The 13,623-nt window shown below is 47.6% G+C and overlaps 5 protein-coding genes across 5 annotated transcripts; 3 read left to right on the forward strand and 2 right to left on the reverse strand.

Moving 5' to 3' along the window:
• Positions 1-43: 43 nt before the first annotated feature.
• On the reverse strand, positions 44-2,100 carry FOBCDRAFT_237631 (amidohydrolase family-domain-containing protein; the record flags this gene model as incomplete). The annotated part of the gene is made up of 2 exons (XM_031175279.2): positions 44-553; positions 607-2,100. 2 exons carry the CDS (start codon positions 2,098-2,100, stop codon positions 44-46), a joined length of 2,004 nt encoding a protein of 667 aa, XP_031046412.2.
• A 2,280-nt stretch (positions 2,101-4,380) lies between these two features.
• Positions 4,381-6,105, forward strand: FOBCDRAFT_257924 (major facilitator superfamily domain-containing protein; the record flags this gene model as incomplete). Its single annotated transcript, XM_031175280.3, has 4 exons — positions 4,381-5,034; positions 5,084-5,407; positions 5,465-5,648; positions 5,699-6,105. The coding sequence occupies 4 exons, from the start codon at positions 4,381-4,383 to the stop codon at positions 6,043-6,045; spliced, it is 1,509 nt and encodes a 502-aa protein (XP_031046413.2). The 3' UTR covers positions 6,046-6,105.
• Positions 6,106-6,164: 59 nt separating this feature from the next.
• Positions 6,165-7,939, reverse strand: FOBCDRAFT_198055 (pectin lyase fold/virulence factor; the record flags this gene model as incomplete). Its single annotated transcript, XM_059608903.1, has 8 exons — positions 6,165-6,250; positions 6,301-6,606; positions 6,658-6,871; positions 6,923-7,057; positions 7,107-7,314; positions 7,370-7,448; positions 7,501-7,542; positions 7,606-7,939. The coding sequence occupies 8 exons, from the start codon at positions 7,937-7,939 to the stop codon at positions 6,165-6,167; spliced, it is 1,404 nt and encodes a 467-aa protein (XP_059464364.1).
• A 932-nt stretch (positions 7,940-8,871) lies between these two features.
• FOBCDRAFT_270444 (alkaline-phosphatase-like protein) lies at positions 8,872-10,344 on the forward strand (the record flags this gene model as incomplete). The annotated part of the gene is made up of 1 exon (XM_059611446.1): positions 8,872-10,344. The coding sequence occupies one exon, from the start codon at positions 8,872-8,874 to the stop codon at positions 10,342-10,344; it is 1,473 nt and encodes a 490-aa protein (XP_059466900.1).
• Positions 10,345-11,122: 778 nt separating this feature from the next.
• FOBCDRAFT_130159 (major facilitator superfamily domain-containing protein) lies at positions 11,123-12,829 on the forward strand (the record flags this gene model as incomplete). Its single annotated transcript, XM_031175284.3, has 1 exon — positions 11,123-12,829. One exon carries the CDS (start codon positions 11,123-11,125, stop codon positions 12,827-12,829), a length of 1,707 nt encoding a protein of 568 aa, XP_031046417.3.
• Positions 12,830-13,623: the final 794 nt, after the last annotated feature.

Below are 13,623 nucleotides of genomic sequence, written 5' to 3' on the forward strand. Positions count from 1 at the left end.
GGACAAAGAGAAGCGTAACCTATCAAGAGAGCCTTGTTCGCTTTCAGTGATGATGAGAATGCACACAAGCCCCACGAGTCTGCAAACGCTGCACAGATCTCTTCCCCTCGTCCGACAAATCTCTCCCCTGAATCCCCCCAACACTTCTCCTCTTAATCATCCTACCAACATCATCATCATTCTTAAACTTAGGTTTAACACCATTCTTGAAATCAACCTCATCCGCGATATATACAACCTCACCACCAACCATCGTCAAAAGCGTCTTCTGTCTAGCGATATGCTGCTCAGGGACTTCAAAGTAATTGGCCTTTAGAATAATAGCATCTGCAAGCTTTCCAACTTCAAGTGATCCGATATAGGCATCGGCGCGAAGGAAGCGAGCGCTCTCGGTCGTGATAGCTCGGATAGCCTGATCGCGTGTGAGGGTCAGACCGGGAAGACCGTTGCCGTTGTAGGGAGCGCCTTGTGAGGCTGGGGAGCTGGGGTTTTTGGGATCGCCTGAGCGCGTGACGCCGGCTTTGATGGCGAGCCACTCATCCAGAGGATCAATCTACGAATAATGTTAGTGTCGATGTTCTTCAAATCTATCTTGTGATGACGTACCGGCCAGTCGCTACCGTAGACAATAGCAGATCCAAACTTAGCAAGTTCTCCAAAGGCTTCCATGTAGTGCGAACGTCTTGGGCCCATGCTCTTGACACCGTTTGGGAGCCAAACTGAACTGGCCTGTGACCATTGAAAACTCATGATAGGATCGGCCTTGAGTTCAGCGAAGCGAGGCCAGTCTGAAGGGTCAGTTACTTCGTTATGAGCAAATCCAACACGGTAATCACGAAGTTTGGGGTTCTTGTTGCGGAGCTCCTCAAGGGCATCGAGGGCTGTTCGAACAGCTAGATCTCCGTCCACGTGAATCTGGGCGTCGATATTATTTTTGAACAACTTCGTTAGGGTCAGGCTAAGAAGTTCCTTGTTCCAGTATGTTTTTGGTCCGAAGTCTGACTTGGGTGCCCACATGGAGGTGTTAGCCACAGGCTGAAAATATGGCTCGATGAGGGATCCGGTATTCGCGGGGTACAAGAGCACGCCGTCCATGAACATCTTGACAGCGTGCCACTTCATAGAGGGCTTGGCGCTCAACTCCTTCTTATCGTTCCACGTAGAAGTAACGTTGACCACGTCCTTTACTAGATCGTCAATTCCCGCAATGTTGTTAGGTGGTTGGACAAGGTAGTCGAAAAAGCCACGAGCGGTTAGGCCTCCCTCTTTCTTGATAGCTGCAAACGCAAGAGCGGTATCCTCACTGGACGCAGCCTCCTGGAAACTTGTCACGCCTTCCTCGCGGAGGAGCTTCAACGCAGCTCTGGCAGATCGAATGTTGTCCTCGGCTGTTGGGGGCGCAGGGCCTGATAATAAACTCGTCGCAGAATCTTGTAAAATTCCTGAAAGTTCTTGACTTCCCGCAAGTCGCTCAAATTTGCCGTTTCGTGGGTCTCTGGTCTTGCTTGTGAGAGATGATACCTTCAACGCAGCAGAGTTGACCCAGAAGGTATGTGAATCAGCTGAAGCGACCAGAATAGGCCTCTTTGTCTTGAGCTTGTCCAAGTCCTTCTTCGTAACGCCGCCCGTATCGTCGACCAAGGCATAGTAGTCAAGCGAGATAACTTCTAGCCAATCTTCATTACTCTTATCCTTGTCGTCATCAAGACAACTCTGAATTTTCTCAAGGACTTTACCAAGACCCAAAGGTTGAAAGTTCATGTTGCACTTCAGTAGACTCGCTCCGCCACGCAGGGGATGCATGTGGGCGTCCACGAGACCAGGCATCATCATGCGGCCTTCAAGGTTGAAGACCGAAGTGTTCTTTGCGATGTATGACTGAATGCTTTCCTCATCGCCTAGGAAGGCAATGCGTCCATCTTTGACGGCGAGGGCAGTGTACTTTGTAGAGAGAAGATCGAGAGAATAAATGGATCCATTGTGAAAGACGGTGTCTGCAATGACTGTCTTGTTGTTTGACTTCTTGGAAGCAGCTGAGCCTGGTGAAACCAGAAGAGCTACTGCCAGAAACAGGCTAGAGATCGAACCTGGAGCTTTCATTGAGTTGTTTGAGAATTGAGAATGTGACAAACTGGAATGGTATCTATTTTGTTCTCTAATACATCCGGACAGCCTTATATAGTTATTCTATCTATACAATCTTCCCAAGGCCCAAGCGTAAGTCTTGGTCGTTACGCCCTCACCTGTCAAATCGACAAGCGACATCCAATCGTATACTAGAGTCGGCTCCCGCTTCCATAATCGATCTAGATGCGGGAGACAGATTGAGTTATGCTTGATGATAGGCTTGTTCGTAATTTTGCAGAAGCCGGGGTAGATGATCGTGACCATCTTATCAAGCCCCCTTGTCGCGATCCATGGGTTTGCGGGGAAGTCGCTTGAACTATCCTTTTTGGTCATAGGTTATCGTACTTCCCAACGACTTGATGTCTTCGACTACTGATCTAGACTGCACCATTCCAGCCGAATAAACCGCATTCATCTTAGTATTGCAGTTGACTATGAAAACCCTCAAAGGAAATGTGAAAGGGATGTTTGGCGCCACTGCATATTTTCACGACGTATGTAATCCTTGGGGGTTAAAGAGAAACAGATCTGTCGCTTTTATCGACACATTTTGAAGTGAATAGATATTATCCGATGTAGTCTTAATAGAGCCACATTGATGATAACTTAATCGAGTCTGCGAAATAGAGTTCAAGGACCCTTGCTCTTCCTTGGCATTGCTAAGAATTAGTGAGCGATTAAGCATTGATATTGATCACCCCACCAACTCGCTGAGGCTATGCTTGAATCCATCAGAGATGAGCTCTAATGTTGACAGTATATTAATATTGCAATCAATTGACTACTTCCATCCTAGCGCAGTAACGCTTATCACGACTTCTCGATCGGGGTTGTCAATTGGTATTTCGCGCTACTCTGTCCCGTGACCGACGTGAGGTCAAATGATAGGGTATGATCCAAGCTGCAAACTAAGCTTATCGCTGTTTAAGTTAAGCATACCTGAAAATTTTAATTTCTATTAATATAAGCCTATTTAAAACGAAGAAACTATAGTTACGATGTTAAGAAGTGGCATAGGCCCTATTCTTCTGTTACCTGACTAACAGATGCTTTTGTTTTTGGGTTATTAGTCTAGTAGTCTAATCGCCACACATAATTAGGTTGACAAGCGGTTATTTTCCGTATTTGCAAAACAACGAAGGCGATGGTTGAAAATGCTATATATACAAGTCATGGCCATAGAGTCTAGGCTCAACGCCCCTCGATGACCGAGCGAAAATGTTAGCTCTTGCTTTTATGTCCGCTTTTACCTGGCTCGAGACAGATCAGGTGACAGCATCTGTTGAGTCAACCCAGCATTTATCGGTCTTTTGTCCGATATGCAGTTTGCTTGCTCTCCGCATTGCCGATCACAACACCCATTTTGCCTAATAGTGACAATACACTTGATTGGTTGAACGGGAATACCTGCATCGTTTTACTGTTGCATTCAAACCCCAATTCGCCGCTTCAAGTTAGGAAATCTCGGAAGTTACATTGCAAAAGTACCTCGGCATGCTTCTGAGACTGTGTCGATGGCTACTTCTGGCTCCGAGAGTGGTCTGCACCGCACGGTGAAAGTGCGAAGCTTTCTCGCATCAGCAATGAGGCATCGTAAGAAGTACTCACGTAAGAATGCTGCCTGTCGGGTCACAGTATCAACCCGGCCAGCGATCTGTTTTCCGCATCGAATATCTGTCTCGGTGAGATCTGGTTCATCTCGGATCCAGGTGTTGTGGATAAGAGAACATGCAAATGCATCCAACTCCATGATATCTCCGTAGGTGCAGCCTAATACAACCCTCGCATCCTCCATCCCAATCCTTACAACACCCATCAAACAGCACATACGAAAAAGAACAGCGTCCTTCCCACAAGTCAGCGGGTCATCATGACACCACTGGTTGTTCCCCGAGTCATAGACCTTGCTCGTGCCCATTTTACCCCAGAATCAACCCGACTCAGCTGCGGGGTAGTCTCGTCAATTGCGGGGGATGATCTACCGACTTGAAGCAATCACCTTGTTTCTCGTTGGCCAGACTGTTGGTGATGTTACATTTTTCGCTGATCTTGGTGAAATGTTACCAATGATGATGGAGATTCGGTGTATTCCTTTGCCGAAACTTGTGCCGGGTCTGCTCTTTTCTCGTTTGGGAGGGCTTTATATACCATCATTGGAGCTGAAGTCTTGGTCTTTTTATCCCCCAACTCTCTTCGTCTTTCACTGAAGTAGCAAATCACGTTTATTCGTCACTTAGTACTCTTGACGCAATAATGGACACAGGCAAGGCATCCGTCCAGATGGACGAAGGCGATACCCCCGCCGCCGGTCGTGAGCAAAACCTCGAATCATGGGATTTCAACAACCAAACCGAAGAATGGCGAAAAGACTTCGACAAGAAACTCCTCCGCAAAGTCGATATGCGACTAATGCCAACTCTCGTCATCATGTATCTCCTCAACTTTCTCGACCGCTCGAATCTCGCACAAGCAAGACAAGGCTCACTCGAAGAAGATCTCGGCATGTCAGGCACAGATTTCAACCTCGCCACGTCGATCTTCTTCGTGGGATATTTACTCATGCAACTCCCCTCCAACCTCATCCTGACAAAACTTCGGCCGTCGCTGTACCTCAGCGCTTCTTGTTGTCTTTGGGGCGTGGTGTCGACGTGTAATGCTGCTTCTGATAGCTTCACCCATTTAATTGTGATTCGATTCTTTCTTGGTTTTGTTGAAGCGCCGTTTTTTCCGGGGGCGGTGTTTTTGATGAGTTCATGGTATACGAGAGCGGAGCTTACTCGGCGCATTGCTTGGCTTTATTCAGGAAATGCGTTGGCGAATATGTTTGGGGGTGTTTTAGGTGCCGCCATTCTCGGTGATCTTGAGGGAGCTCATGGCATCGCCGGTTGGAGATGGCTTTTCATCATCGTGAGTTCAATTTCGGCATTGGGTTAAAGCATGGCTAACAAGCAAGTAGGAAGGCGTAGCCGCTATCGGATTCTCCTTCATCGCCGCAGTCGCTCTGCCCAATTACCCTCACACCACCAAATGGTTGACCCAAGAAGAGCGAGCATTCGCAGCATGGCGCTTGGCACAAGATATTAGCGAAGTCGACGCCTACGGCGAAAAGACAATCTGGGACGGTGTCAAGTTGGCTGTACGCGATTATCGACTCTACCTCTTCGTTCTTCTTCAGCACGTCAGCTTGATTTCCCAGACATTCCAATACTTCTTCCCGACTATTGTTGGAACGCTTGGTTATGGAAAGATCACAACTCTGTGGCTCACTGCACCTGCTTGGGTAAGTTTGAGATACTATTATTTGAGTCAGAGTGGAATTTACTGACTGACCTTGTAGTTTGCGACTTTCCTCCTCTCGGTCTGCGTAACGTTGAGCTCTGCCAAGACGAATGATAGATCGCTGCATATTATTTGCCTCATGCTTGTAGCGGCTATTGGAAACGCGATTGCAGCTGCGACGACCGTTGTTGGAGCTCGCTTCTTTGCCATGTTTCTCATGCCCATGGGCTCTGTTGCTTCTTGTGAGCATGCAACTCCCCTCAGTCCCAAATCCGCAACTAACATTTTACAGATCAAATCATCGTATCATGGGTCGCAAACTCCTTCCCCCGTCCCTTGGTAAAACGATCAGCTGTCATCGCCATCTGCAACATGATCGGCAACACAGCCAGTATTTACGGATCATACATGTATCCCAGCAAAGACGGTCCCCAATACACCCCAGGTGGAAGTGCTAATGCCGCGATCTGTGTTATCGTCGCTCTCCTTGCTCTGTTACTGCGATATGTTCATAAATGGGAGAACAAGAAGTTGGATAAGGCAGAGGCTGAAGAGAATGCTGTGGCTACTGAGGATGGAAAGATCGACATGGCTGCAGCTACTGGAACTCAACGATCAGGGTTTAGGTACATTTACTAGATTGTTGTCTGATAGCTACTAGTTATTAAGACCATCACCCACAGCTCGAGATGCCTCTTTCGCTCAATGCGCCTTTTTACTGGTGGTCAGTGTCACAGCAAGCCTGCGATGACGTTACCTCAAAAGGATCCCCAGTAATGCTTATCATAGTCACCTTCCGGCTTCCACAGAGCAGCCGGCGTATAAACCGGAATGGGCACATCAGCTAATGCAATAGTCAGCGCATATACATATAAAGCTCATCAAGTAACTTACTTCCATAACCAGTGCTTGCCGCAGCCCACGTAGGGAATGATGGAGCTGCCCAGCCGGTAGGTGTAGCGGTTACAGTGTAAGTGCTGGTGTATGCGGTAGGTGCCTGGCCAGAAGAAAGCGACTTGATGCCGTTCGCCTGTCCATAAGAATTATCGCCGTGGCCGAAGATGTTGCTGATCTTGTTGACGACTGAGGATCCAGATTCAGTCCAGATGCTGAAGTCTTCGACTGTGACGTTGGTGGCGAATGATAGATCGTTGGCTACTAGGAAGAGAGGAGGTCTCTTGGAACCATCGGCGACAGATCCTGGAACATGATGGTCAGTCTTTGAAGTCTTCTTATCAACTTTGCACTTACCGGAGAAGTTCTTAAAGACTAGGTTACTCAAAGCTACAGCCCCTGTATCAGGCTCAAACGTGTTCTGCCAATACTGGTTGATATCAAGGCCGTAGAGAGATGCCTTGGATCGGAAGTTCTCAAAAGTGATATTGGTAACGTGACCAGAGCCTCCGGGGTAAGTCTTGATAAAAGCAATATTGTTTCCCTGGATGATGTTGATATTGCGTGCATGCTAGAAGAACTCAGTCAATACCGTCAAGCCTTATAGGTAGGGTTAACTTACGATATTGGCGATAGATGCTGACACGTTGAGACTGCCAATCGAGATGCCGGAACCAGCTTGGTTGCAAACCAAGTTCTCGATGAGAGCATGGTTGGAAGGGCTTTTCACCGACACACATTCGTCTCGGTTTGTCACCTGATATGATAAGTACATGATCCATGAGTTTAGCTGAAGCGCTTCTTACCTCGATATCGTGGATCCAATAATTTGTGCCAACCACGTCAACCCCATCATAAGAACCCAGGTTGGCCCCTCGGATGGTGAGGTGATATACCTCGAGGTTCTCAGCAAAGTCAAAGACGATGTGAAACTTTGGGCTGTCAACGAGAATGAGGTCGTGAACAGAAGTGTTGATGGGTGAAATTATTCTGACAAGACGGGGACGGAAAGTACTTGATTGGATATAAGCATTTCGCAACTATCACTGTGCTGAAGGGGGAGACTTACTTTGCCAAGTTTCTGTAGATGTATCCCTGTCCCTGAATGGCACCCTTTCCATTCTGTGAGTAAAACTCAAAGTCGACAGCTGGTAACTTTGTTAACAAACAGAAGAGTGGAGTAGTAGACGATGTACGTACGATTTATAATGGTGAGTCCATTCTGCAAGAATTGCCCATCACCTTCACCATTGATAGTTGCGTTCAGCAGCTCAACTCCCGCAAAGCCCTGCAATACCAACTTACGATCAACAGTCCAGTTCCCACCATACGCCAAAGTGATAAGTCCATCGAGCTGAAACGCCCAATTTGTACCGTTTGACAGAACGACTGAGCGTTTGATCAGGTACTGTCCGTCTGGGACAATTAAACGGCTTCCAGCGTGTGGGAGGACGCAGGTCTTGAAGGTCTTCTCGATGGCGTCTGCTATATCAGTGGAGTTGTCGTTTACAGCGCCGTAGTCGAGAATGTTGCACTCATGGGTCTTTTGGGAGAGGGCTGTGAGGGGGCCGACGGGACCTGTGAGTTGGGCGGTTGCCAGGATGGCTGAGAATAAGCCTGTGATGAGAACGAATTTCATCTTGGAGGAACTTTACTTTGGATGGTGAAGTTGGAATTCTTCTTTGAACCTCAAAGTCTAGTCTGAAATATATACTCATACCAAGGCAGATTGTAAGTACTCATGCTCACTTCGATATCTACTCCCGCTGGTTCAGAATCTATCACTGATATCCATCATGAGCACGACATATGGCCTTCATCTTACATTTTCCCCTTTAGATTGGAATGATGTTGCCGTTGTTCCGGTCAGACCTACGGAGCATGGTCTATCGAGACGGTGACTTCACTCTTGCCATTGCACCTCGCAGCGTTCAATCGTGGGCAGTGCTGATACCATCTCGGACCATCGCTCCTTTCCGAGACTAGAACTTGTCGTCATTATACTAAGCTTTACTCCATCAAGTGCTAGAAACCCAGAGATTCCTTGTATGTACCGGTACAATGAGCAAGTAGGCCTATGCCTTGGGGGGTTCCTGAGAGTCGGATCCGAATCCCTACACTTCGGCCGTTCACAACCATGCTATATCCAGAAATAGCGCGGATGTCACAATCGCTTATATGTATCCTCATTGGTGCGCTTTTTCTGATGCCGTGGATGAGCCAATCTGACAGATGGGCACTAGGTTGTTTACACACTTGATCGACATGATTGAGGCTCAATTCTGGGTAGTTTCACGATGTGAGGATGATAAGCACGGATATTCGGCACCGTCTTGATTTCGGTTACATATCATCTATTGTTTGATTGCGTGGGATGCTGGGTTATATATTTCTTGCTGTATGGCGACATAGTCTCGTTCGTCACGCCATCGCCAACCTGGACCTCGACATGTACCTCCGCGCCCAAACCCTGAGCAGAAAAGACAAGTCAAGAATCTTAATATCATTTATTTTACACTTCTGGTATAGCATCACGAACCAACGCTCGGCTATTCATCTGCTCTTTTCGATATGACGGCAAAAAACGTCCTCCTGCTTGTCGCAGACGACCTAGGCAAACAACTAGGCTGCTACGGCCATCCCAATGCCAAAACTCCAAATATCGACAAACTTGCTTCCCATGGTGTAAGATTTGACAGAGCATTTGCAAGCACCGCTTCGTGCAGTGGAAGTCGCTCTACCATCTACACCGGACTGCATACCCACCAGAATGGGCAGTATGGTCTCAACAGTGGAAAGCATCATTTCATGACATTTGATCACATCGAGTCTGGTCCTGCCATCCTAGCTAAGAACGGTGTGAGAACTGGAATCATTGGCAAGATCCACGTTGGGCCTGAGGCTGTTTATCCATGGGAGTGGAGAGCTGAGAGTTTGACGAGAGATGTCTGGTGGTCTTCTCAGAAGGCTAAAGAATTCTTTGAAGCTTCCAAAGAGGATCAAAGGCCGTTTGTTTTGACGGTTGGATATCATGACCCGCATCGTGATCGAACGCGTGGTGGCTTTGGGAATGACGAGCCGGTTGACAGGCGTATTCAAAGCGTCAAGTATCGGCCTGAAGATATGGTCGTTCCCAAATTCTTGTCCAACACTCCTGGGGCAAGACAAGAGCTTTCCGAGTATCTGGAGGCCATTAGTCGCTTAGATCAAGGCATTGGTTTTATACTAGAGGAGCTTGAGAACGCAGGCCTTGCGTCGAATACATTGGTCATCTTCATGAGCGATAACGGGCCTCCGTTCATGAACTCAAAGACAACTTTATTCGACGCTGGTGTTCAGCTACCACTCATTGTTCGTCACCCAGGTTTCAGAGCCTCTTTCAACACAAACCTGGTGTCGTATGTGGACATTCTTCCAACGATCCTCGACTGGACACTTGGCCCAGCCGCGGAAGAGCCCAAGAAACAATTATCAGGTCGCTCGTTCCTGCAGATTCTTAATCAAGAAGAGTACCTTGATGCATGGGACCACGTGTTTGGCTCACACACGTTCCACGAGTCTACCAACTACTGGCCCACTCGCTTCATCCGGACACGGCGATACAAGTACCATCGCAACATCGCGTGGAGGCTCGATTTCCCATTTGCAAACGACATCTACGGATCGTTGACGTGGGAAGATATCCGCAACTCAGAAGACAGCCCCAAGAAGATTGGGCAGAGGAACTTGAAAGATTACTTCTTCCGCCCGGCTGAAGAGCTGTATGACTTGGAGCAAGACCCGCAGGAAGTTGTGAATCTAGCTAAAGACCCTAAGTATAAAGAGATTTTGCAGGAGTTGAGGGATAGGCTTGAGGATTGGCAAAGGAGGACGAATGACCCCTGGCTTTACCGGGATGGAGTCTCTGTGCTGTTGAATAAGCATCATCTTGATGCTGGTTTGGAAGTTCCTGATAAATGGGATCTTGATGTTGAGCATCCTGAAACAGAGGGAGTTGCAAAGTACAAGAATCTGCCGTTCGGTATAGCTGGGACACGAGATTGATCGCTAGAATACTGGGTATCTTTCTAGAGTTACAGAGAATACATTTTACTTGACTTCATGAATGAAAGCTGAGTGATATGTCGATTAGCCACCGTAAGGTCCTGGTTTGCTTTTAAAACGGTTGCAAACACCCAAAAGAATAGGCGTATTCTCTTCGCCTGTTACAGCCACGTAGTTCTTTTGGCATATAAACATTCACGATAAAAGTATTGATGAGATTACTCCTTCTGCTGCTCACACGCGGTATCAAAGTTCACAGAGTTTGTCATTGCGCCATGCACATTGGCCCATGCGATCGGGGGAATGTCTTGGTAACACGGCCTATCGCTTGTCATCCCGACTAACCGTAGACAACCCCCAAAAAGACCCCCATCCTTTGTATATGTACATTCCTTTGCGTGGGAGGGCCGGTACATAGCTCCGGGTGGCATCCCGCATATGGTAATAGGTGTTGGGGGTAGCTGGTCAATCCCCATTTATCCCCATAATGTCGTGATGGCTTCTCGGATCATCGGTGCCGAGATGCACAAGGTAGTAGGCTTGAATTGATGGTTATCTCTGAAACTGGGGTCCCGGCTGGTCACACCATCTGCACGCACCATCACGTTGAAGATGACCGTTTGCGCTGGGTGTCAGTTGGATTATTAAAGAATCGCAGAAGGGTTTACATATAAGAGGCATAACTGTCTCTCTTGTAAATACAGAGTCACCAAGCTGATTCCTACAAGCTTTCAATTGTTATACACTTTCAGGGATATTTGGCCCTTCACTGCCCAGAATGGCTCACCCTAGTCATCTCGTCCATCAAGACATTGATACAAAGGCACCATCCTTTGAAGTCACCTCTCCCAAAGACGAAGCGACCGATCTGGTAGAGCCCCAAGATACCAGCCGAAACATCGGCATCTGGGAAGCCCTCACTCGTCGCAACAAACCCGCCGACCTCGACGCCATCGCCACTGAGCGTAGTGTCTTTGACGATCCCCACCTCTCCCAATTTTACCAGCCACCACCAGAGTATGAGAACTTCCATCGCTTCGACCCAAGCGAAAGATGGACTTATCGCGAAGAATACGCCGTTCGCCGCAAGACTGACCTAAAGATCTTCATCTGGATCCTCGTCATGTTCTTCGGTCTTAACATCGATCGCGGTAATCTCGGCAACGCAGCTGCTGATAATTTACTCGATGATCTCAAGCTTAATACCAACGACTTTAACAATGCGCAGAACATGTATCGCATTGGATTCCTCGTTGCAGAAATTCCTTCGCAGATGATCGGCAAGCGTCTTGGCCCTGATCGCTGGATCCCTGTTCAGATCATCCTCTGGAGTTTAGCGTCGGGCGGACAGTTCTTCATGCATAACCGTGCAGGATTCTTTGCATGCCGTTTCTTTATCGGCTTGTTCATGGGTGGTTTTATCCCAGACTCGATCCTCTATCTCTCGTACTTCTACAAGAAGACTGAGATGCCTATACGTCTTGCCCTCTTCTGGTTCGTCGATTCCATGTCTGGTGTCGTCGCCTCTTTCATGGCCTACGGTATCCTACACATGCGCGGTGTCGCTGGCAAAGAAGGCTGGCGCTGGCTGTTCCTCTTGGAAGCTTTGGTCAGCTTGGTAGTTGGCGTTCTGAGTTTCCTGTTCCTCGTCCCTGGACCGACACAGACCAAGACGTGGTGGAATCCTTCGGGCTACTTTACCGAGCGTGAGGAGAAGATCATTGTTAATCGTGTTCTTCGGGATGATCCGTCCAAGAGTGGTATGCATAATCGCGAACCGATTACGTTGGGGATGCTTTGGAAGAGTCTCAAAGATTACGACCTCTGGCCTGTGTACGCTATTGGCATACTGTTTGAGATTCCGACCGCACCGCCCAAAACTTACCTAACGTTGTCTCTTCGAGCTTTAGGCTTCAGCACTTTCAACACTACGCTCTTGGCGATTCCTGCTACAGTTTTTGCAGCTGTCAACATGCTCTGGATCACCTTTCTTACTGAGAAGTTCCATCAAATCGCCTTGTTCGGTCTCCTCACCCAGCTTTGGGTCCTTCCCTTACTCATCGTTGAGTACACATCGGTCCAGAATCTATCGCATTGGGCCCAATACGCTGTGGCATTTTTGATCATCGGCCAGCCGTCCGTGCATGCAGCTCAAGTTGGTTGGTGCTCCAGACTGTCCGGCTCGGTCCGAACCCGAGCCATCAGTGCGGCTTTGTACAACATCACCATCCAATTGTCGGGCATTGCTTCGTCCAACATTTACCGTGAGGATGACAAGCCGCTCTATCATCGCGGAAACAAGAACTTGATTGGCATCACAGTGGGAACTATCTTTGCATATGCTTTTGCCAAGGGATATTATACCTACCGGAATAGGTCCAAGAGGACTAAGTGGGAGAGCATGACTGCGCACGAAAAAGCGAATTACCTCAACAATACTAGCGACCAGGGTAACAAACGTTTGGACTTTTTCTTCGATAGCTAGTCGAGTAAGCTGTAGATAGAACGCCAGTGTATGTAATAGACTCTTGGGCTCTCTAAAGAATAATTTCATATGTTTACTATGAGGTGTCTTATACCGAGAGACAAAGTGCCGGGTCGCTCTTATGTCTCAGGGCATTATGCTACAATTCAATGAATTTGAGTCAAGCTGTCATCTTAAATGAGCTCTAAAACTATTATATAACCCGTAACCAGCAGTTATTCTAGTATGGTTCCCTCCTGGGATAGCACTGCGTTTTCAAAGTCCCCGTAATGACCTCAATCAAAGACCTAGAAACTATAATCGCATCTGAAAAATAGACATGCAAGACATACTTGATGATGCATGCTGCAGTCTGCACGCGAGGATTTTTCATGATTCGAGATCATTAATAACTTGGCGACTTTGGGTCCATCTCATTCGTCCGTGGTGGCCTGTAAGACTTGGAAAACTGTCGGAGACTGTTCAATACTATTAAATGAGTCATTTGACGATAACTGGGGACAAAAGAGAACTTTTGTGACAAAGGATCAAGCAAGAGAAGCAATCTATTTTTTCCTCAGCCTTGACCACCTCTCGGTGATTATTACAACCAGGATGTTGAGCACAGAACAGCCAAGTGATCAGTTTGCTTCCTCCTAGTATTGGACGCTTTACTACGTCGGCTGTTATCTCTCCTTTCTACAAGAAAGTAGACATATCCTAAATGGATTCGTAACTAGTTTTCTCGAAACGCGTCCGCCAGTGATTGACGCCATCATTGGCTGGACAGAGTATCGCAGAACGGCATGAAAGAC

Source organism: Fusarium oxysporum, chromosome III (assembly GCF_013085055.1).
Source record: "Fusarium oxysporum Fo47 chromosome III, complete sequence".
NCBI classification, from domain to species: domain Eukaryota; kingdom Fungi; phylum Ascomycota; class Sordariomycetes; order Hypocreales; family Nectriaceae; genus Fusarium; species Fusarium oxysporum.